The sequence below is a fragment of the Prionailurus bengalensis genome, chromosome E2 (genome assembly GCF_016509475.1).
Source record: "Prionailurus bengalensis isolate Pbe53 chromosome E2, Fcat_Pben_1.1_paternal_pri, whole genome shotgun sequence".
Taxonomy (NCBI): domain Eukaryota; kingdom Metazoa; phylum Chordata; class Mammalia; order Carnivora; family Felidae; genus Prionailurus; species Prionailurus bengalensis.
Window position 1 is genome coordinate 60,392,933 of NC_057352.1, and position 23,883 is coordinate 60,416,815.

General features: G+C 53.6%; 1 protein-coding gene across 2 annotated transcripts in view; it reads right to left on the reverse strand.

Annotated features, from left to right (window-relative positions):
* The window catches only part of KLHDC4 (kelch domain containing 4), a 49,999-nt gene extending 26,337 nt beyond the window's left edge, over nt 1–23,662 (reverse strand). The window contains exons 1-5 of one of the 2 annotated variants that reach the window (XM_043599843.1): nt 23,480–23,662; nt 19,469–19,560; nt 15,689–15,767; nt 14,853–14,951; nt 3,529–3,665 (exon numbers count right to left, since the gene is read on the reverse strand). In XM_043599843.1, the coding sequence (XP_043455778.1) occupies nt 3,529–3,665; nt 14,853–14,951; nt 15,689–15,767; nt 19,469–19,560; nt 23,480–23,578 (506 nt within the window). In that variant the 5' untranslated portion in view covers nt 23,579–23,662. Of the gene's footprint in view, nt 1–3,528; nt 3,666–14,852; nt 14,952–15,688; nt 15,768–19,468; nt 19,561–23,479 lie in introns of those variants that run through there. The other variant, XM_043599844.1, reaches the window with a different exon arrangement.
* Nucleotides 23,663–23,883: the final 221 nt, after the last annotated feature.

Genomic DNA, 23,883 nt, shown 5'->3' on the forward strand with positions numbered 1-23,883 from the left:
TCAGCGCCCGAGATGATGAAGGGTGGGAGACGACACGCCAGAGGCAGGGCAAACACGAGCAAAAACGTCCTGGGACCTCATCAAGATAAAGAGCTCCTGCACGATGAAGGAAACAACCAGCAAAACTAAAGGGCGACCGTCGGAATGGGAGAGAATGTTTGATACCTGATAAAGAGTTAGTGTCCGAAATTGATAAAGAACTTACTAAACTCAACACCCCAAAAACAAATAATCCACAAGGAAACGGGCAGAAGACCTGAACAGACACTTCTCCAAAGACGACATCCAGGTGGCTCACAGACACATGAAAAGATGCTCAGCATCTCTCATCATGAGGGAAATACAAATCAAAACCACACTGAGAGGGGCGCCTGGGTGGCGCAGTCGGTGAAGCGTCCGACTTCAGCCAGGTCACGATCTCGCGGTCCGTGAGTTCGAGTCCCGCGTCGGGCTCTGGGCTGATGGCTCAGAGCCTGGAGCCTGTTTCCGATTCTGTGTCTCCCTCTCTCTCTGCCCCTCCCCCATTCATGCTCTGTCTCTCTCTGTCCCAAAAATAAACGTTGAAAAAAAAATTTAAAAAAAAAAACAACCCACACTGAGATACCACCTCACACCTGTCAGAATTGTGAAAACCAACCACTCAGGGAACAACAGATGTTGGTGCAGATGTGGAGAAAGGGGAACCCTCTTGCCTCGCTGGTGGGAATGCAAACTGGTGCGGCCGCTCTGGGCAACGGTATGGAAATTTCTCAAAAATTTAAAACTAGAACTACCCTACAACCCAGCAACTGCCCTACTAGGTATTTACCCAAAGGATACAAAAATGCAAATTCAAGGGGGCACATGCACCCTGATGTTTATAGCAGCATTATCTACAATAGCCAAGATACGGAAAGAGCCCAAATGCCCACTGACTGACAAACGGATAAAGAAGATGTATAGACAACGGAACGTTATTCACAGACCAAAGAGAAGGAAATCTCGCCATTCGCAGCAACAGGGATGGAGCCGGAGGATGTTATGCTAAGCGAAGTCATGTCAGCGAGACAAAGATACCATACGTGTTTCACTCCAATGTGGAATTTAGCAAAACACATGAACATACGGGACAGCGAGGATCAAGGGAAGCAAACCACGAGAGACTCTGAACGATAAAGAACAAGCTGAGGGCTGATGGAGGGGGTGGGTGGGGGTGGAGGGCACGTGTCGCAGTGAGCACTGGGTGGTGTACGTGAGTGATGGATTCTACTCCTGGAACCGATACTACGCTATGTGTTAACTAAAATTTAAATAAAAATCTGAAAAAGAAAAAATTAAAACAAGTACATGTCTCTGGAGCTCTGCCATCTGATCAGAAAAAAGAGTAGGGGACAACAAAGACGAGGAAATGGACATGTGTCACCAGGTACTGTCTTGTGACACCACTTGGGACTTTCTGCTCCACCAGCAGGCTCAAGACAGAAGACACCTCCTAACGATCAACGCGCGAAGCACCAGAGCCCAGAAGCCCGCTGGTCATTTAAGTCTCCTCGCAAACAGAATCAGGGGCAGAGCTGGTGACAACCCTCCACCTCGTGACTCCCAGGTCTGTGCCCACGGGCTGCACCTTCTAGTCAGAGGATGCTCGCACGTGGCCCAAGGACGGCTCGCAGCGGCGCTCTGTCCCTCACCCACCGGAGCCGAGGTCCTCACCCAGAAGGAAGGCCGGAAAAGGGACAACTTAGACGCAAAGGAAAGTAAAGCCCACGCTCTTTTCCCGCCCCATCACTCCATCCAGACTAAAGCCCGGAAGCCTCACCTCCACGGTTTCCCGCTAGTTCCGAACAGGCTCTACGACACACCGCGTTCTTCGGCAAGCATTCAAGCACCGAGGGACCGCTTTCTCAGGGACCACTTCCAACACGGGACAGAGGCCGTGAATGCCGTGCATGCGTGCTGGGGTGACAGCGGGCCCCGGGCCGCATCAAGGCAACGGCGGCCACGGCAAGCCCCTCCGAGGGCGCATCCCCTAGCGGCCCTACGTCCACAGTGCCCCCCCTGCTTCCGTGTGACAGACACCCGCGGCACGTGCCACACAACCGGGAGAGTCTGAGGGCCACGGGGAGGTGTGCGCACCAGCGAGAGGCTCGGGGCGGCACCGCCGGCAGCACGGGCCCCGCTGAGCTGTGGCCAGAGAGCCGTGGGTGCTCGCAGAGCCCGTCGCTGTTCCTCGGCCGGCCGTTATTATGGACAAAAAGCTACTCAGACGGACAAAAATGCTAAGAAGATGTCTTGAATCAATTCGCCAGACACGGACAGGCAACAAACAACCAGTGGGTTTTTAAAAGCACACAAGCAAAGCGAGAGAGGCGACAAAGAGCGCGTGCTCTGGGCCTAAATACTTTGAAATGGAGGCTAAAAGACGAAGTTTCAACAAATATGTAACAAAACCCATTTTTCACACGAAAACCACTGGACTGCTGTGCCCACCAAGACCAGGATCCTTTCCCAAAGCAAGTAAGAGAAAGGGAAACGAAGTTGATGGCGGGTAGCGTGCGCAGAGGCGTTCCAGTGATCACGTCTCCTGCAGCAGGGTTAGCGGGGCTTGCGGTCTACACTTGAACCGGCACGGCGGCCTCCGCGGGGTCAACGCCCAGGCCCCACGCTGGTCGGAGCTGGTGGGAGCCGGCCCCGACAGCCCGGCACCGGCAGTCTCCTAGGAGGCTCATCATCACATGAGTGAGCACAGCCTCCAGAGTGACAGAGTGACAGACCCTCCCTTGGGCCTAGGACCCGAGAAGGGTGCGGCCCCACGCGCGAACCCCGCAATCCGGCGCCTGCCCCGGCCGCTGAGGAAGCTCCGGTCTGCTGCTCTGACAGCGGAGACGGAACCCCGCACCTGGGCTGTGCGCGGCCCCGGCAACTGGGCACGTGCACCCCCGAAGGATAAAGCCAACTAACACTACTTTCCACGTCGTTCCGCTGTCATTCTGGTGACGTGCAGCTCCAGCTCTGACCGGCGGAGAACGTGCAGTACGACGTGACACTCACGTCGTCATCGTCACCGACGGGGGCAGAAATCAAGCACCGACGACGGCAGAGCCTGGTTTATTGAGAACATCAGGAAGCCTCTGCCCGCTTTCCTCTCCTCTCTCCAGCTCTGCTATGTCAACCTGACCCAGACAGAGCACGCCCTTGGGGGAGACAGCAGCAAGCTGAAACCCAGGGCTGCCTCCGACGGCCCAGGACGAGAGCTGCGCCCCAAATGACACATGCAGGCGCCGCCGAGGGCGGACGGGACGGCAAGCCGGGACGCGGCGCTGGCCCCCGCAACACCCTCAACAGAGTCCGGCGCCGGGCAGCTGTTGAGAAGGAGCGAGAGGAAAGACAAGCTCTGCCTTCGCTTCGGTGACCGCGAGGCTGGTCTCCCGGGGCTCTGACATCGTGCTCTGCGGAGCCCGGGGATCTGACCGCGTCACTGCGCACGCGGAACGCCGGCACAGGACAGCGGCCAAGGCCAGAGGTCGGGCCCATCACCCGGCACCTTACCTCACTTGCTCCCAAGTCTTGGTGGCCAAATGCAGGACCCAGAGATCCTTGTAGTGGTAGAACTGCTCTCCGTCGGGAGAGGCAAACTCCCCTCCGAAGATCCACAGCTGACCCCCACCTTGGGGCACCGCCACAGCCTGCGGGAAGAAGGCAGAGGTCAGCGCCGGCTCCGCGTCCGCGAGGTCCACCAGAGCAGTGCACCCGGCAGCCGCGGCCGGCGCCCGCACTCGGCCACCACCTTCCCCTGCGTCTGAGGGGGAAATTCCTCAAACCTCCTGCGTCCGGCAAATAAGCTTCCACGGACTCCTAGGTTGCAAAATGTATCTAGATGACCTCGCATCTCGTTAAAACGGACAAAATTACGTCAGAGGCTTACGTCAGATCTAACACAAACTGACAGACGGCTTCCTTTTTATTAAACATTAACATATTTGTGTGTATAAATGCCTGTCCTCGTTAATCCCTCCCCTGGCTATCTGGCACGCACACCTGACACCGCACTAACACACATGTGGTATGTAACGTTTACACGCTCATCTTTAAAAGACGTAAGCACAGGGGCGCCTGGGTGGCTCAGTCGGTTGATCGTCCGACTTCGGCTCAGGTCACGATCTCGTGGTTCACGAGTTCGAGCCCCGCGTCGGGCTCTGTGCTGACAGCTCAGAGCCTGGAGCCTGCTTCCGATTCTGTGTCTTCCTCTCTCTGACCCTCCCCCCATTCATGCTCTCTCTCGGTCTCAAAAATAAATAAACATTAAAAAAAAAAATTAAAAAAAAAAAGTGTTAAAAATAAAAGACGTGAGCACAATAGTAACGGCAAGCAAAAGCAGGGAAGTGCCCTTGGGCCGCACGCCCAGGAGCCCTGGCAAGCTCACGCCAGTGGGCGCAGGAAAGGAGGGAGTGTGCCGACCGCGCACCTCGCAACGTGAAGCTTCTCAGGCCGACGTGAGCACACTTCGGAGTATCGCGGGGCCTAGCAGGGTATCCGAGCTCTCAGAACAACGGTCCACGGGGACACCTCGTGAACCAACGGGCCCGCGTGAGGCGGAGGCGAGTGAGGACGGGAGCTCCGGGGCTCACGTCACTACCCAAGGTTACTCGCTCACTGAATGAAAATGAAGCAACAGGGGCGCCTGGGGGGCTCGGCCGGTGAAGCGTCCGACTCTTGGTTTCGGCTCAGGTCACGATCTCGACGGTTCACGGGTTCGAGCCCCACGTCGTGAGATCTGCCAGCGCAGAGCCCACGTGGGATTCTTTGTCTCTCCCTCTCTCTGTCCCTTCCCCATTCGTGCCGTCTCTCTTTCAAGATAAATAAATAAACTTAAAAAAAAAAGAAAAAAGAAAAAGAAAATGAAGCAAGAATAGCCAGCACCCCAGAAACACAAGCACGAAAACACACGACTTTCCCAAGCCGTCCTGGGGCTCCTAAAGCGAGCACGCGGTAGAATTCCCCGTCACCACTGAGACCGATCTCCAGGGGGTGGGGACAATGCTCTGGACGCCAGACCGGGGATCGCCGTGCTAGACCCCCCACCAGAGGGGAAAAAGCAAGTCAAAGCACGTGATTAAAAAGGCCTTTCCCGAAAAGGCAAAGTACCGTGTAAGGAAACGGATTTCAGAAAGCCAAAACAGGAGAGAATGCTACTCCACATAAAAAGACCTTTACAGATGCAAATACAAGAAACATGGATTTGGAGAATTCTAAAGGCAATTTCTAGACTATCTAGTCCAGGGCTTTGGAGCTTCGGGCTGGGTATTTTGGGGAAGCAGAAGAACTCTTCTCCAAATAGGAGCGTCAGTGCGGACTGAAGGGCGACACAAATCAAAGCGGAACCACCGCCCAGAACTCCAGAGCCCGCCCACCTCGTCACCCTGAGGACACGCAGGCTCTGTGCCTGGACCCCACTGCAGAATGCCTGGCCCGGGATCTGGCTGAAGACCCAGGGCTCAGAGGACACACGGGAACCGCCTGTGTGGTTCACGATCGCCTGAACCCACCCCCACCACAGCCACACACCTCACAGGCCGCCCGGTGGCTGCAAGTCCGCCTCCCATGACATCCCGCTCCTTGACACACACCCCCCGGCCGATGGCACCGTTTCGTGGACAGTCGCCATCTGGCCGGTGCTACGGCGACCCGTAAACCGCGTGTCTGAGGGGACAGACCCCACAGCGAAAACCTCTGCAAGCATCCCGCAAACCCGGGCTGCGGTGCTCACTCGGGCAACAGCCGGCACAGACCAGATGCCGCGCTGGCCCACACTGGGATCACCAGCCACGGGTGCCAGGCAACGAAGCAGACAACACAGGCGTGTCCTTCACACCAGGGGGTGGGAGACGGGAACACGACAGGGGTCTTCTGGCCAGAGAGTTCAGAAGCGGTCACCACAGCGGCAGGTAGGTGGGTGGGGTGGGGGCGCCCGGGCAGGCGCTTCCGGCCCTCACAAACTTCCATGAAAGAGTGCACGCTGGGTGGGTCGCACAGTTCTCAGGAAGCACTGTCCTCTGAGCACCCCAGGGCTTCCGCTGCAGTGCGGGCTCTTGGCCCTGCCCGACACTTAGGACACGGCAGGACGTGGCTCCGTCACCGATGCCACTCCTGCCCAGACTAGCTGGAGGGTCCTGGTGGCATATTAGGGCGGCACGGCCCTCTCCACTCCCATTAGTAACCAGTTTTGAATGCACTGTCTCTGCACAGATCCTCCCCTCTAGGGACAGGTCAGTTTCCCGTCACTCTAAAACACCAGTCCGTCTATGGGAAACAAACTGATCATTTCACGGCATGAAAGCAGATGTGATGATTTTTGGAGTTTAGTGAGGTCAAGTGGTACAGTCAAGCTACGCAATACAATGGGGTCCTGAGACATCACGTTACAGAAGGCCATCGTACACACACGCGCGCGCGCGCGCACTCGCATGGATTTGTGTACATTCCAGCTAATAAGAAATGCCAACATAGGGGCGCCTGGGTGGCTCAGTCAGTTACGCGTCCAACTTCGGCTCAGGTCACGATCTCGCGGTCCGTGAGTTCGAGCCCCGCGTCGGGCTCTGTGCTGACAGCTCAGAGCCTGGAGCCTGTTTCAGATTCTGTGTCTCCCTCTCTCTCTGCCCCTCCCCCGTTCATGCTCTGTCTCTCTCTGTCTCAAAAATAAGTAAACGTTAAAAAAAAAAAAAAAAAACCAACGTACAAGAAGAAAAACGACGTGTTTAGAGATGCAAATATATGAAATAGTTCTGGAAGAATGGACAATGGACTTACTTCTCTTTTTAATTCTTGTCTTTTTTTTGACAATGAATACTTACTATTTACATAATCAGTTTTGGGAAGCTTTCTTTAAAAACGAAGTCACGAGGCGCCTGGGTGGCTCAGTCCATTAAGCGTCCGACTTCAGCTCAGGTCATGATCTCATAGTCTGTGAGTTCGAGCTCCATGTCGGGCTCTGTGCTGACAGCTCAGAGCCTGGAGCCCACTCCAGATTCTGTGTCTCCCCCTCTCAATGCCCCTCCCCTGCTCATGCTCTGTCTCTCTCTGTCTCAAAAATAAAATAAAATAAAAAACATTAAAAGAATTAAAAAAATTAAAAAATATAAATAAAAAAATAAAAACAAAGTCACTCGGGAGCCTGGGTGGCTCCGACTTCGGAGCGTCCGACTTCGGCTCAGGTCATGATCTCGCGGTTTGTGAATTCGAGCCCCGCGTCGGGCTCTGTGCTGACAGCTCTGAGCCTGGAGCTGCTTCGGACTCTGTGTCTTCCCCTCTCTCTGCCCCTCCACCACTCATGCATAAAAAAATTTTTAAAAAAGTCACTCCCCAAGAAGGAGACAACAACTGAGGAGGAGCTCACCATCCACACCCCACCCCCCACTCCACTGCAGCAGCAGGCCTGGCCCAGGGAGAACCCCCGCGATGGTAGGAAGGTGGGTCCACGGTCCGTGACCTTGAGCTTCATCTGACCTACTCCCCAGCGACCGTGAACACCTAGGGAAAAGTTAACATACTAGTCAAGAGAAGGCTGACCCTAAGGAGACAGGCATAAAACCCGCACTTGTGAGCAGGAGGGAACCCCTGCCGCACTCTAGTCCTCCCTCTGCCAACACGGACAAAACCGGACAGCATCCGTGAAGCAACTACCATCGGACAACAGGAGGAGCACGGGTAGGGTGGGCCCTTCAATGCTGGAGGCGGTTCCTGCACCTGATGCAGAGAAAGGAGCCCAACGGAGCAGGTGGCCTTACTGAGCTGAGGAGACAGAGGTCAGAGTTCAGGGACGCTGGCTGAGGACTGCTAGAATTTGCCAGGGCACGATATGGAGAGTGCACACCCTGGATGTCCATCCACGCAGGAGTCAGGAGTCCTGCCGGAGCCTTTCGGCACTCTGCTGCACAGGGGGCGGGGCCAGACCACGGGGGCGGGGTCAGCACCCACCAGGGCCAGGTTGCGCTGGTGCAGAGACCAGCAAGTTCCAACTAGACCGAGTGGAAGGTGTCACTCAACACCCAGGGCATTCAGTGGAGACCCCAGAAAGACCACACCCTAGAGCTAAGCCATCCCAAGGGAAAGCCTCAAAAGGATCCCAATGATCTGCAAGTGACTGAACCACCTGCAAGGACAAAACTCATCATTCACTGAGAGAAGAACAAAATCCAACAGGCAGCATTCACAAATCTAGCCAGGTGCTGCTGACGGCCAGGAGCACCACCCGACCGGCACCTAACCGTACGTTGCTAGGGGGAAGATGTGCCCCATCAGAAGAAAGGTCGGCAGAAAGAGACCCAGAACTGAGATGAGAGAGCTAGCACATGAGGCCTGGAGAAGAGTTATAAATACGCCCGAAGATGTAAAGGAAAATATGAATGTGATAACTAGACGGGAGAACAGCAACCAGACCTGAACAACTCAGTGTGTCAGAAACAGCACTGGTAAAACAAGAAGTAAACAGGTACACAGCACATCTACCGTAACGGGCAACAGAAACTTCCGAAATGAAGCCAAACACAGAAAAGACTGGAAGAAGAAGAAGGAGGAGGAGGAGGAGGAGAAAGAAGTAAAGACTCCTTGCCTGCTGGACGATATGAAACAGTCTAACATACACGTAACTGGATTCCCGAAAAATGATCAGGTGCCTCAAAATCAAACTGCTAAAACGCCAAAGGTAAACAGAAAATCATTTAAGCAGCCTGACAGGGGAAAACAGACCCGTCACATATAGCAGAACAAAGATGAAAATGACCACTAACCTCTCGTTAGAGCAATGTAAGCCAGAAAACGGAACAGCTTTGAAGCGCTGTCAGTCTAGAACTGTGTATCTAGCAAAAATATCCTGTAAAATGAATGTAAAATGAAGACATTTTCACTTAGGAAGAAAGATGGAAAAAAGCTGACGCCAGCCGACCTGCACTTCAAGAAACAGTAAACCAAGTTTTAGGCTGAAGGAGAACATTAGCGAGTGAAAACACAGAGGAACGAAGTGTCCCAGAAACAGTCAATTCGTACATCAACAGGGGATATTTTTCTCTCTCCTTTTAAGACTTGTTTACGTAATAGCTGCTTAAAGCAAAACCAATCACGTATCGTGGGGACAACAGCACAAAGGACAGAAGGAGAAAACGTGGATGTTCTCCTGTACGGTCCTGACAGTTTATGAGGAGGGGCACAAGGTCGCCAGAAGGGAGACGATGGAAGTGCAACCCTAGAACAACCATGGAAACAAGGCAGAAAGAAAGAGCAACAAATAAGCCAGCAGAGAAGATAAAAAAGGCATCTTAAAATACAATCAACCCAAGAGCAGCAGGAAAGAGAGAAAAAGGAATACAGAACAGATGGGACAAGTAGAAAACAGCAGCATCAAAGCCATCATTGACTGCCACATCGATAACCACATGAGATGTAACGGACAAATACACCAATTAGAAAGTAACAACCGCCTGGGCGCCTAACTCAGTCGGCTGAGCATCAGACTCCTGACCTCGACTCAGGTCATGATCTTACAGTTCATGGGAAGGAGCCCTGCATAGGGCTCTGTGCTGACAGCACAGAACCTGTTTGGGATGCTCTTTCTCCCTCTCTCTCTGCCCTTTCCCCAGCTCATGCTCTCTCTCTCTCTCTCTCTCTCTCTCTCACAAAATAAACGTTTTAAAAAAGGAAAAAAATTACGTTTAGACAATGTATAAATTGAGAAAAAAAGAAAATCAATGAACCCAACGTCAAGAAAACAGGAAAGACGATACAGATCTACTTGAACTAAACACAACTCCTGTATGGGATCTCGTGTTGAGATTTCTGAGTCACCAAGAACTTTTTCTACCTTCTTTTAATTAAAGGGGCGCCTGGGTGGCTGAGTCAGGTGAGCATCTGACTTTGGCTCAGGTCACGATCTCAAAGTTCATGGAATCGTGCCCCGGGTCGTGCTCTCTGCTGTCAGAGCAGAGCCCGCTTCGGATCCTCTGCGCCCCTCCTCCACTTGTGCACGTGAGCTCCTTCTTTTCTCTCTCTCAAAAAAAAGAAATAAATACGAGAATGATTTCAAAACTGCTAAATGAGAAGCACTAGGCAAATTACTTTTCCTACCAACTTCAAACCAGGGCCGTCTTTTAAAGATCGGAAGGCACTTTAACCACCAAACACAAGCCCAGTCATCCAATAAAATTAGGAAATTCAAGTCAAAGAAATCAAGCAAAGGGCAAGTCACAAGTGCACTGCTCACGGCAATGTCAGATACCAGCCGGGACTCTGTACCCAGGGCTCAGCACCTCGGATCCACGGCAACACAAACCAGTATCCCGGAGAGAAGCCTTTAAAATCTATCAGTTAAAGATAAATTATGATAAATCACATCTGCACTTCCTACTAAACTGCTTTTTTTAGGTTCTCAAGAAAATACAGAATTAAAAAAATCTCCCTTTACTTGCCACCCCTGAAGATGAAGAAAATGGAATTTAGGGTAAAATAAATTCATCTTTTCCCCTTCTGCAAAAGCAGTACATGGGCTGCACATCCGGAGGCGCTGTTGTGCAGCATCACTGATGGTGCGTAAAGGAAAGCATCTTCCCAGTCGTGTCTGTGGAAGCTAGTTTGCAGGCATGTGTCAAAACGCGCAGCAAGGAAGTCACACGCCACTATAAAAACACACCTTCGATAAGGTAGGTTTCAAAAGTCTAGTTGCAAAAAAAAAAAAAAAAAAGTCTAGTTGCTTCGGGTCCCCTGGATGGCTTAGTCGGTTAGGCAACCGACTTCGGCTTAGGTCGTGATCTTGCAGTTGGTGGGTTCGAGCCCCGCGTCGGGCTCTGTGCTGACAGCTCAGAGCCTGGAGTCTGTTTCGGATTCTATTTTGTAGCTGTTAAGCGAACGGAAGGGAACGCAGTAAGGAAGGGATCTAGGCCAGGTTACTGACCCATACTAAATTTCCTCCAAAAATGTATTTTTATCAAGGTCACTGATCTCAGAATAAACACACAGTAGCTCTAAGATGTCCTGCAGCGTAAGGAAAAAGAAAAGTATTTTCTAAAAGATACCTGCAAAATGCACACTCCCCTGAAAACATTACACAAAAATAATAGGTTCAGGCCCAAAAAAGAGGTCTCAGAGAGTTTACCTTCTTCTTTTTTCTTTTTTTTAATTCAGGTGTTAATTTTTGAGAGAGTGAGCACACATAAGCAGGGGAGAGGCAGAGAGAGGGGGATAGAGGATCCAAAGTAGGCTGTGCTTTGACAGCAGTGAACCCGATGTAGGGCTGGGACTCACGAACCACTGAGATCATGACCTGAGCCAAAGTCGGACGCTCAACCGACTGAACCCTCCAGGTGCCCCCAAAATTTACTTTTTTAAAAGTCTAAGCACGAATGAAATTACTTCCTATGATAGGTATCTTAAGGTAAGGACTCTTCCTGGAGAAGACATCAAGGCAGGAGCTCGACTACCCGACAGCTCACAGGAGAGGCCTGGCTGGACGGGACAGGGGAGGGAAGTCACCGGGGTGGAGGCCGGAAGCAGGCTCTAGGCTCCGAGCTGTCAGCACAGAGCCCGATGCAGGGCTCGAACCCACCAACTGTGAGATCACAACCTGAGCCGAAGTCAGATACTTAACCGACTGAGCCACCCAGGCGCCCCCCCAAAATTTTTTTGTTTTTTAATGTTTACTTATTTTTGAGAAAGAGACAGAGCATGAGTGGGGGGGGGGGGGGCAGAGAGAGAGGGAGACACAGATTCCGAAGCAGGCTCTAGGCTCTGAGCTGTCAGCACAGAGCCCTACACGGGGCTCGAACTCATGAACCGTGAGATCAGGACCCGGGCCTAAGTCGGCCACTTAACCAGCAGAGCCACACAGGCGCCCCCCTGAGTGATTATTTTTATATCTGGGATATAGAGCAATAAAGTTCAAACTGTTAGGGAAAAATCTGTTACATGATGGCCAGCAGGACTGATCAGGGAGTTTCAGTCCCTGCCTGAAGACTGCCCTTCCAGATTCTTGTTCCCACCCTGCTCGCCTCAGGCGCCAAAATACTACTGCTGGGAAAATAAGTAAAGTTCTGCACCATAAGATGGCCGATGGGACTAAAGCTCTAATTCCCAGGTTAGAGAGACTCCTCTTCTGGGTTCTTCCTGCCCTGTCTGCCACACGCGTGCAAAAGCCGTCACAAATGCGGAAGAGGACGCTATAAATTACCCTTCCCGCCTGCATTCAGTGCTCAGATCTCTGGAGAATGATCTCTTCTCTGAGCTCACCGCTGTAAAATAAACCTCCGTCCTTCCAAGATCTCCGAGTGCCACTTGGTTCTTCTGCCGGGTGATCCAGACCAGTTTCCATAATAAAACAACTTTAAGCATATGTATATTCACACACACGTACACACAGTGGCTTTGAATAACCGTTGAAATGGACAACCGCACCTCACGAAGACAAAGCCCCGCCCGGTGACCGCGCAGACGAGGCAGGACAGCACCACTTTCTGACCTGTCCCACAAGGCCATGTGCCTCCCAGGCACTTGGGTCTATTTGTTGTTGCATTAACTGGAAGAAAGTCATGTTTCCCCAGTCTCCCTCCAAATGCCAAAAAAAAAAAAAAACAAACCATCGGAATCCAAACTAACAGACTCGAAATGGACCGGACACCAGCATCATGCTTCAGCTTCGTGAAAGCTGAGTCCTAGAAGCGCACGATGCCATCAGGACCAGAGAAGACACAAACCACGGGACGTCTTCGGGAAAAGCAAATTTGTCTCTTTGGTCGCCATATCCGAGCCCCAGAGGGTGCCTGGAGCGTAAAAGATGCCTCATATTTCCTGGGGGAGCAGTCCAGGACCCCTGAACGCCTGCTCAGACGGGCCGGAGTGCAGCCATTATTTAGACGGAGGCTAACACTTTCTGCAGCTCACAGGGACCATCGCGGATATTGCGGGGGCATTTTCTATAGACCAACCCTTCTCTGTAGCCCACTCCTGCTCGTTAACGCACCAGGCCAGTGAGAACACGGGTGACGTGTATCCAACCACAAGCCGTTCTCTGTTTTAGGAGAGAATGCCTTTGGTCTCACATGCATTTGACTTAGTTACTACTTCGGGAGAAACCATCAAGGAGACATGATGTCACGACTGCCGTGTCCTCGTCACCCTCCCCCACTTCTCCGAGGCACACTCCCACGGGTGGCGGCGTCCTTAAGGGTCCAGGTGGAGGGGTGTGGACACTCCCTTCTCTCTCCTGGGAAACGGAGCAGCTGAAGCCCGCACACATCCGGCCACGCGTTCAGCAGGCGCTACAGCCCTTCCCTCTCCCTCACTCGGCTGCATTCTCTTAGAAAAGCCATTTAAACACTCCAATTACACACTAAAATAAACCTCACCCCCCAAAACTCCAGAATCTAGAAGAAAAGAAAGAAATGCTTCCGTTTCTACTCTCTTAGTCCCAGTTAAAGAGAAGATAAAAAAATGTGACTTCCAACATGTTAAATTAGTCTGTAAAAAGTTTTGGTTTTTTGTTGTTGTTTTTTTAATTTGAGAAAGAGAAACAGCATGAGCACGGGAAAGAGGGAGGGAGAGAGAGGGTGGGAGAAGGGGAGAGGGGAGGCAAGGGTGGGAAAGAGGGGGAGAAGGGGAGGGTGGCAGAGAGGGGGAGAGGGAGGGAGAAAGGGTGAGAGAGAAGGGGAGCGGGGGAGGCGAGGGTGGAAAAGAGGGGGAGAGGGAGGGTGGCAGAGAGAGGGAGAGGGGAAGAGGAGGAGACAGGGAGGGAGACCCTGGGTCCCACGACCCTGGGAGCATGACCTGAGCCGAAATCAAGGGTCAGATGCTCAACCAACTAAGCCACCCAGGTGCTCCAGAAGGAAAGTTCTATGTCTCAGAATTTAATGTAGTAGAATCTGGACTATAAGGAACTTTAGGCAAAAGACCTTACAACAAATTTTCTGTTTCCCGTTGCTGATTCATTGTGAAATTCAGAGAAAACAGCAAACTAACCTTAACTACAAGGGTATTATTAATCCCTAAGGAAGGCATACGAATCAGAACCTGCTGAGCACCCTGGCAAAATAACTGAATTTAAACGTCTCAAAGACTTTCGCGACCCTAATTCTTCAAGGACACAGTTAGTAACTGTGAGTAAAATGGATAAGAAAATAAACTCCCTAGGGGCACCTGGGTGGCTCAGTTCAGAGCCTGGAGCCTGTTTCAGATTCTGTGTCTCCCTCTCTCTCTGCCCCTCCCCCGTTCATGCTCTGTCTCTCTCTGTCTCAAAAATAAACTTTAAAAAAATATAAACAAAAATTAAAAAATAAAAATAAAATAATTACAAAAAAAAAAAAAAAAGACACTCCAAAGAAGCCCGAGCCCGCATCACGTGACATGGCATGCATGGGACCGCTCCATCAGAACGTGAGTGCTCCTGGGGTGCAGGAATCCGATGAGCCAGCAGGAATCCGCTGACTTCATTAGCCTTAGCTGCCTCTGGCTACGACCCATCTGGTCCCCCAAAAACCACCTGAACGTTCCGCTTCTCCTGAGGAATCCCTCTGTCTCGCCACCAGGACTTGGGCCCACGGGAGCCTCTCGCTCGAACGGAGGACGTTTAGCCAAGCGGCCGCTACACACCAAGCACGGCACTAGGCACCTTTGCCCGGATTTCTTCACACGACTTTCAGGCCGCCTGCAGAAGGCGTCCAGCCCCGTATCGTGAGGGAAGCAGCTCAGGCACGAGTCCAAGTTAGGAACGGCCAGCGAGGACCCTGTGCAGGTCCCGGCCTCTCCATGCCGGGCGGCCTGTCACTTACAAACTCTCCAAGCACATAACAGGGCCCTCCCAGGGAAGGAGGGAGGGCTGACGGTCGATGCCGACATACCTGGTGAGCACAGCGCCTCGGGGGCGGATTGGGGATCTCCACTTTGGTCCAGGTGTCCTTCCTGATATTGTAGGTGTAGAGTTCATTATACACAGATGTCTGCGAAAAAGAAGAGGGATTTAGTATCACGAAGGATGCCTCGACACAAGCGACGGTAGGTGGAACATGAGATCTCGATCACTAGCTGTCCCCGGGAAACGGGTTTCGTTTCGTAAAGCCATGCAAATCACACCGATGCAGGAGGCCTGGGGCTGGTCCCCTGGGAGCCTTCGGGATAATGACAAAGAAAAAGACTTCCCACCATCCCTACTAGGGCCTAAGATACCAAGATCCCTTGCTGCCCCCAAGTTGTCTTTCTCTTCAAGTCAAGCCTGGTTTTTAAAATGCACAAAAGTTCAGAGTGGAAGATGAACGGGTGAAGTCAGACTCGCAGGGGTCCTCAGCACGGAGGGAAGGGGAACTCGTGCTTTTCTGTTTATACTCAACTCTGAAATACAGGTCTTTTTGGCCCGCTCAGAAATGAAAATTAGCTCTACAATTTGCGAGCACTTTCCTACCCCACTGGTAAGGGTAGGAACAACCCTGGAAACGCCTCACGGGCACGAACGTCAGCCCGAGTGAGCAGGGTGCCAGTCTAGCTCAAGCAGGCAATACGAGGAGTGACCCTAGAGGTCACTAGAGGGTCCTGGTGGCTGGTCCAGGACAAGGTCACGTGCCAGCCCTGTAAGCTCATGAGGCGGGACCGGTGCGTGTTTGATATCGCTACTTTAAATCAATTTTGCTCAAAATGAGACCCATGGAAATTTGAGGGGAAAAGAAAAAAATATATACTTTACTTTTTGGCCATTGAAATATTCACCTCCGAAAAGGATTAATTCATCTTTGTCGGGATGCGCAGACAAGGAGGCGTGCAACCTACACGAGACAGAAGCAGGGGCCGGTCAGTGCACAATCCGGCCACGCAGAGCCCCGCTGAGAGCCCGCCTCCCTTCCCATCGGAGGCCTTTATCGCCTCCCTGAACTCCCGTAGAAGAGAAGCCCGGCAATCTGAATGGAAGCTAAGGCCCCAACCCTTAAATGCCACCTCACGGCCACGACGCCAGTCTCCCAGGACAGCCCTGGACCTGTGTGACTCACATAGCACTTGGCTAAAGACCATCAGGCAGTGAGAAGTCTAGGAGCTCCCGCCTCAGTGCCCAAATTTCCAGAGCAGACCTACACTGTAAGGGTCTATGCCCTTGAATCACAATCAAAACCGTTCTAAAAAGTCCAATGTTTGAGCATTTCAATACAGTATCTCCTTCCACCTAAAAAAATACAAATAAGGGGCTCCTGGATGGCTCAGTCCATTAGACGTCCAACTCTTGATTTCGGCTCAGCTCATGATCTCACAGCTTTTGAGTTTGACACTCACAACGGGCTCCGCGCTGACAGTGTGGAGCCTGCTTGGGATTCTCTCTCACCCTCTCTCTCTGCCCCTGCCCTGTTAGCTCTGTCTCTGTCTCTCTCTCAAAAACAAACTAAAACATTAAAAAAATTTAAAATGTCAGTAACTTTGTGCTTATATTACACCTGAAAACAAAGGAGCAGCCGTAAGGAATCTGTCAACACCCCAGACCATCTCAGTAGGAAGTACTGAAGGACAGTGATGGGGGTGAGAGGACAGGACGAACCATCAGCGGAAAATACTTCTCTCAAAATCCCCACGAGCGGGGTCCCCAGGGCGCGTACTGCAACCTAATTCCGAAGGAGTTCATCAAGGAAAACAAAGGTTTCAAGGTCAAATAAGTTGGAGAAATGAGGCAACTCTATCTTCCCTCGGGGATTTACTGTCCACAAAACATTTTAGACGCTGAGAAAGTTTGCAGGAAAGAAACCAGTGTTAAAATAGTGCTACTGCTGTGGCAAACGGCCTCACAATTAAACACGAAATCACCACAGGACCCAGCAACTCCGCCCCTTGGTATGTGCCCAAGAAGACCGAGAACAGGCTCACCCAGACCCCTGTATGGCGACGTTCATACAGGATCACTCACGACAGCCAAGAGGTGCGAACAATGGCAGAGTCTGTCACAAGCTGACCGGACACACGCAATGCTGTGCCTCCACGTAATCGAACGCTACTGCTCTCCGAAAGGAAAGCAGCTCAGATTCCCGCTACAGCGTGGGTGGGCCTCGAGGACGTTGTGCTAAGTGAGCGAGAGAAGCCAGACACACAGGGACAGACTGATTGCACTTGTATGAAACATCCAGAACAGGCAAACCAAAAAACCAGAAAGTGGAGGCCACCATGGGCAGAGAGGAGGGGGACGGGAGTGACTGCTAACAGGTCCAGTGCTCCCATCGGGGGTGATGGAAATTTCCGGAAATGGATTATTGCACAGCACCGTGAACGGAAGTCGCCCCAGTGAGCTGTAGAGCTAAAAACGGTGGAAATGGAAACTTTTACACTAGATATCTTTCACTACAATTTTTTTTAATCTCAAAAGGAAACCAGTTGTTCCCAAAGCTCTTTAACGCAGAATCTTTTCTTCACTTAACCTACTACACTTTTCTGTGGTGGGGGCGCCCGGGGGGCTCAGTGGCTGAGCGTCCGGTTCTTGAGCTTGGCCCAGGTCGCGATCTCACGCTTTGTGCGACCGAGGCCCAAGTCAGGCTCTGCGCCGACAGCACGGAGCCTGCTTGAGATTCTAGCTCTCACACTCTCTCTCTCAAACTTAAAAAAAAAAAATTTTTTCCCCTGTGGAAAAATAACAAGCACCCCCAGGAAAGAGCACCCAGGGCGGGCCCGGAGTGTCACAGGGTCGCTGGCGCACGCCCCGGGCCGCGTCCGCCTCCTGGGGCCTGCGTCCGGAGCCCTGCGGCTCTGAGGGAAAGGGGTGTATGGCCCTTCCTTCCCCCTTAAACTACAGCACAGCCAACCCCTGCGGGCACACGCGCTCACGAAACTCCGTAGTTTGCACGGTGTTTCCCAGAACACGATGGAGAAGGAGGAGGTGACAAGCCGCTGGGGTTGCCGACCGGAAGACCTCCTATCTCAGCTCCAAGCACCACTCTCTTCTGCCAGAAAGTGTTCCCAGCGGACCAGGGAAGCACTAACATTCCAAATTATATCCTAACATTAAGCCCGGCTCTTGGGACGACATCACTTGAGGAAAAGTTTGAAAGTGTCAGCAAAAGGGGGACGAAAAATCCATCCACGTTCAAAGTGGCTTCCCCCTGGGTGCTATGCACATGAAGCCTTGGACTCCCAGGACTCCTCTGCTTTAACGATTCAAAGGAAAACGCACGTCTACCACACGTGGAACGTGCCGATACGCGGGAAAGCAAGCCGGACTCCTAACATCGTTTCTCACGCAAAAACAGGAACAACCCGCAACCCTGGGGGCTGCTGGGTAGCTGTCCGCGTCACGCCGTCCTGCTCGGGGCCAGGCGCGCCGTCCCCCCACCTCGGAGGAGCCGAGGACTAAACCCCGTGTCCCAGGCAGGTGGGATCTGAGCGTCAGAGCCGTCACCTGCGCCTCCCTTCCGGAAGAGCTGGCCCCCAGGCCTCCACTCTCAGGCCGACCACGGCCCTGGTAAAACTCATCTCCAATGCAACCACGGCGCGAGGAAGGGTAGTTTTGATCCTGACAGAAAGCAAACAAATCATTTCTCAACCAGTCTCAGGTGCTTGTGACGTTAACGCACCTCTCCCCTTCCCTGAAGAAGGCGGGACCTTTTCTAGGGTCACCTGGCCTTTCCCGGTTCCCAGCTCAACGCAGGCAGTGTTTTCCCCCTACTCTGTCGGCAGCGAGCGGAACCCTAAATCAAATCATAACACAACCCGAATTCGGACGCGAGGGGACAGGGATTGGCACAGAAGAGGAAGAAGTCAGAGGAAAACCAAAGCCCGCTCATCCCGGCTCATCCGAGAGGTACCTGAAACCCTACGAGACCGGAGTCCCTCACGTAATTCACAAATTCTTTCAAACTGGCGTACACACATTGACGTCCGAAAGTCCCACTTGCCGTCAGGAACAAACAGCAACAGAAGATGGATGTGGAGGTCTGTGCCTGTGACACACAGCTTTGAAACGTTTTAAGAACTGGAGAGTTCACTGGGGTAACACTCTAGTCCATGAGCCGCGACCAGCTGGAGAGCTCTCAAACGGCACGGTCCCACCGAGCAGCTGAGCTGGGGGACCCAGCTTCATGTTGCTTGTGACAACCGGGCAGAAGAGCCTCAGTCCCGTTCTTCAGAAGAAAAGTCAAAAACCGTTGTGTGGGAGCTTATCCAGAACGGGAATGGGTTTTCATGATGAAAACATCCCACGTGCCTGGTTATTCATGACAACACGGTGCCACTTATTTTCTTAAACATTTATTTTTGAGAGGGCGCAAGCGGGGGAGGGGCAGAGAGGGAGACAGAGGATCCTGGGTGGACTCCACGAGGACAGCACAGAGCCCGACGCGGGGCTCGAACCCACAAACCGTGAGATCACGACCTGAGCCGAAGTCGGACGCTTAGCAGACGGAGCCACCCTGGCACCCCAACATGGCGCCAACTTAAAGTGCTTGTCCAATGTACGCAAACCGTCAGAAGCCAGAACGAAGAAGAGCCCTGGCTCACTTACCTTGGAGAGGGCGGGGGGCACGGTGTCTCCACGACCTGAGTCTTGGTGGCGTCCAGTGCCTGGAAGTGGGCGAGGAGAGCTTCCAGGTCTTCCTAAAGGGAGATAAGCAGTCACACCTGAGACATGCTCTTAAACTCCTCTTAATGCTTATTTATTTTGAAAGAGAGAGACAGGGAGAGAGCGGCGGGGGGGGGGGGGGGGGGGGGAGAGGGGCAGAGAGGGAGACAGAGGGAGACAGAGGGAGAGAGAGGGAGGGAGAGGAAGGGAGAGGGAGGGAGAGGGAGAGGGAGAGGGAGAGGGAGAGGGAGAGGGAGAGGGAGAGGGAGAGGGAGAGGGAGAGGGAGAGAGAGGGAGAGAGAGGGAGAGAGAGGGAGAGAGAGGGAGAGAGAGGGAGAGAGAGGGAGAGAGAGGGAGAGAGAGGCAGAGAGGGAGACACACGGGGCTCGATCTCACAACTGTGAGATCATGACCTGAGCCTAAATCAAGAGTCGGATGCTCAACCGACTGAGCCCCCCAGGCGCCCGTCAGGCCTGGGTCACCTTTCCCACTGTCTGCCCTGACCGGGGGGCCAGTCACATCTGAGAATATGAATGTGTTCCTCCCATTTTAAAGACACAGAATCTGGGGCGCCTGGGTGGCGCAGTCGGTTAAGCATCCGACTTCAGCCAGGTCACGATCTCGCGGTCCGTGAGTTCGAGCCCCGCGTCAGGCTCTGGGCTGATGGCTCGGAGCCTGGAGCCTGCTTCCGATTCTGTGTCTCCCTCTCTCTCTGCCCCTCCCCCATTCATGCTCTGTCTCTCTCTGTCCCCAAAATAAATAAACATAAAAAAAAAATTTAAAGACACAGAATCTGACATTTGCAAAAGTACTCAGAGCTCGACCTTAGAGGCAGTTTTCTCGCAAGTATACTTAGATGCACGCACGCTGCACACAGCACCCCACCTCACACCCTCACACCCCGCACAGAGGGCCCCCCCTCCATTCAGACAAGCCGGCCCTGACTTCCTGCCAGCACTTTCCACCGCTTCTCAGAAAGCCAGGCCGGGGCCGCCCGCCAGCACGCTCCACTGTCTGCACAGCAGGCTCTGAGACTTCCCTCGCTCATTTATTTGTTTCCTCCTCCTTTCCACCAACATAATAAAGATAAGCTCCAAGTAAGACCAGTCTGTTCAGAACGGCACCTGCACGCGGGGGTTCTGCAACTATCACCTGCAGCCAATCTGGGTTTATTTTCACAACTGCAGAAACAGACTTAGCAGTCAAGGTGCCAACTGACCTGCACAGCCGGGCGGCCCTGGAACCTGGTCTTCCTCCTCCCAGTCCAGAGTCTGCATCCCTGCATTCACTAGTGATTGCACACCCCCAGTGTGTCAGGGGAAAGTTACCTTCTGTCCTTGTCTCTTCTTGCAAGCTCACTGTCCTCACCTTGCTTGTGCTGGGATCTGAGATGTGTCCCCGCCTCCTTTCACGCTTCCCTCCCTCCCCATCCCACAGCCCTCATCCCGCAAGGTAGGCAGATATCCTTCCTGCACTTAAACACACTTCCAGGGGGGTGTGGGTGACTCAGTCGGTTAAGCGTCCGACTTCAGCTCAAGCCATGATCTCACGGTTCGTGGGTTCGAATCCCACGTCAGGCTCCGTGCTCACGGCTCAGAGCCCGGAGCCTGCTTCCGATTCTGTGTCTCCCTCTCTCTCTGCCCCCTGCCCTGCTCACACTCTGTCTCTGTCTCTCAAAAAGTGAAGAAGCGTTAACGAAAAAGAAAAATTAAAACAAAAAACAACACACTGCCAGACCATTCTGCCCATTTCTTTTCCCACCCTACCTCCTCACTCTAAGCTCCAAGGGCTTTCTCTCAGCTCCTTTCGACAGAACGCCACAGTCCTTGGCCTGAACAGCCACCCGCAGCCCTCCGCCTCCCCACCGTGCACCCCTGGGCCCCCAGGAAGCGGCAACTACCTGGAACAGAGGGCGCCTTGCCATCGAGCCCTTCTTTATACTTTCACCACACAAACACCTCCCTAAGTGACCCGTGTTATTCCTCCACGCCACTGACGTCGTACTGCGTAGTCTCTGGCAACCTGCCGTTCTGCTCAACACTGCCACAGCCTGACAGGCTGAATCCCTTCACTTCCGCCGTGGCAGAGCTCCGACTCCGTCCGGCGTCTCTACCCACCGTGCTGCTCAACGCCTGGGCCAATCCCAACGTTCTGTCTTCACAAACAATACTCCTAGCGCCACGTTTGTGCCCGTCTTCGTGCAGCTGGGGAGCTTCTCCAAGGCAAGCCTGCCGGTGTGTAACTGCACGTGGCACCTTCCAATTTTCTCCGCGAGGACAAATTAGGATTCAGAGGGGTTCTACCAATTCTCACCCTCACGCGGCCCACGAAAACACCCATTATCCTGCCACTTTATGTGAGTAGTGGCCTAAAGGCTACAACCCTAACGCAAAACCGCTGTGTTAGCTACGCAAGACAACTGACCCGCCGGAACTTTACAGAGACCTGGGTGGAGGAGGGAGTGTTGGGCGTCACAATCACTTCAGGGCTCCTGGTCCAATGTCATTCACCTGAGAAATTATCTTCCTGGAGGCAGAAGGGCTTCAATACCGACAGCGTGGAAGGGGGAGGAATCTGCGTGACACCCAAGTGGAGTTGTCCACCGGGTATGTGAGACACGAGTTCTGTGGCAGGCAGAATTCCAAGCTGTCCCCAAGATCCCCCCTCAGTCCCCTGCCAGGAAAGGACGGGACGCACTCTCATGAGGTTACGTTATATGACACAGCTGGCTTTAAGAAAGGGAGGTTATCCTCTGTGGGCCTGACCTAATCAGATGACCAGTGATCCTGAAGGTCTGTTGTGAGGATGAGTGGAGGCAACTTGCAGAGTCCCAGGCCCCAGGCCCGACAGATTCTCTGCACGGGGGAGCCGCTGCTACCGCCATCTAAGTACTGGGCACTGCAGAGAGGTGTGACGATGAGTGAACACCTGTTAACAGTTACCGAGTTCCCACTATGTGCCAAGCACCGGTCTAAAGAGTCCCCCAAAACTAACCGTCTTTCTGTGCACAACCCTACCCAGGCACACGCGGCCACTAGCCCTACTTCACGCGCGAGAAACTGAGGCACAGACACTGCGCAGGCAGGCCATGCTCCTCTGAGGTCTTCCGGCTCGTTGTGGCAGAGATGAGATTCAGACCCAGACCTGTGGATGCAGGGCCCAAGGACTTAACCGATGAAGAGCCTGAGAGCATCAAAGCCCAATCCCACTGTCTGACAGAGGAGAGAGCAGAGTCGTGAATGGCTCGGGAAGAAAAAGGGCAACGTGGTTAAGAGCTCTGGAATGGGAACATCTGGTCAGATTACAGCCCCGTGCTGCTTCCCAGCTCTGTAACTTGTTAGCTGCTGATTTCCTAACTGTCAGGTGGGCATGCCAAAGCTGCCTGCCTCACTCGGTTGGGAGGACCGGAGCCCGGGCAGCAGAGCACCTGGCACACGGCAAACTGTCACGAACCGCCGTAGATCACCCAGGTCGGGAAGTCCATGTGCAACGGCCGACGGAAAGCAGAATACTCAGAATACTCAAGGCTAAGTTCAGTACTGATCCATTCGCAGACCCGGCGGCGCGGAGACAGAGGGAGATACAGCGAGAGGCCAGAGGGAGAGAGAAAGAAAGGAGAGAGCTTGAGAGAGAGAGAGAGACAGAGACAGAGAGAGAGAGACAGAGAGAAGTAGAGAGCGGGAGAGAAAAGGCAGCACTGTTGCCAACAACCGTTCTGGAATCCCCACAGTTGCACTTGCTCCCACTGACGCTCACGGCTCCGGGCGGCTGTGAGGGGCATGCACCCTACTTTTAAGGAAGAAGGGCAAGGCTCAGAAGCGGAGGCCCTCGCCCGGTCCTCTCGCCTCCCGGCCGAGGGAAGCCCGACGGGACCCGGGACCCCAGCAGCGCGCACGGAGGGGGCGGGTGGCTCGCGTGGAGAAGGCGCCGGGCCTGGCTGCCGGCCCCGCTCACCTCCTCCTTCCGCGAGCGCTTGGACACCTTCTTCTCCATCTTGGCGGCCGTCTTCCCCGCCCCGCGGCCCTTCTTCTCCTTCTTGCCCTTCTTGCCCATCGCGCCGGTCCGAGGTGGAACCAGGACTCCAAGAGGGGCGGGCAGCGAAGCAGAGCGCGGCGCTGCGCGGCGCACCGGAAATACGCACTCGCGGGGGCGGGCGCGGGGAAGCGTCACTTCCGGCGCGCTACGCGCGTGCTTCCGGCCGGTGGCCGAAACTCCCGGAGCCCCGGCGCTGGGGCTCTGGGGACAGGCTGGGCGCCCTCGGGCGGGGGGGGGGGCGCGGGGGGGAAAGCTGCCGGCCCGGCCGTGGGAGGCCCCGCCTGCCCTCCCCCTGGGGCCCCGCCGAGCGAGCTGAGGTGGGC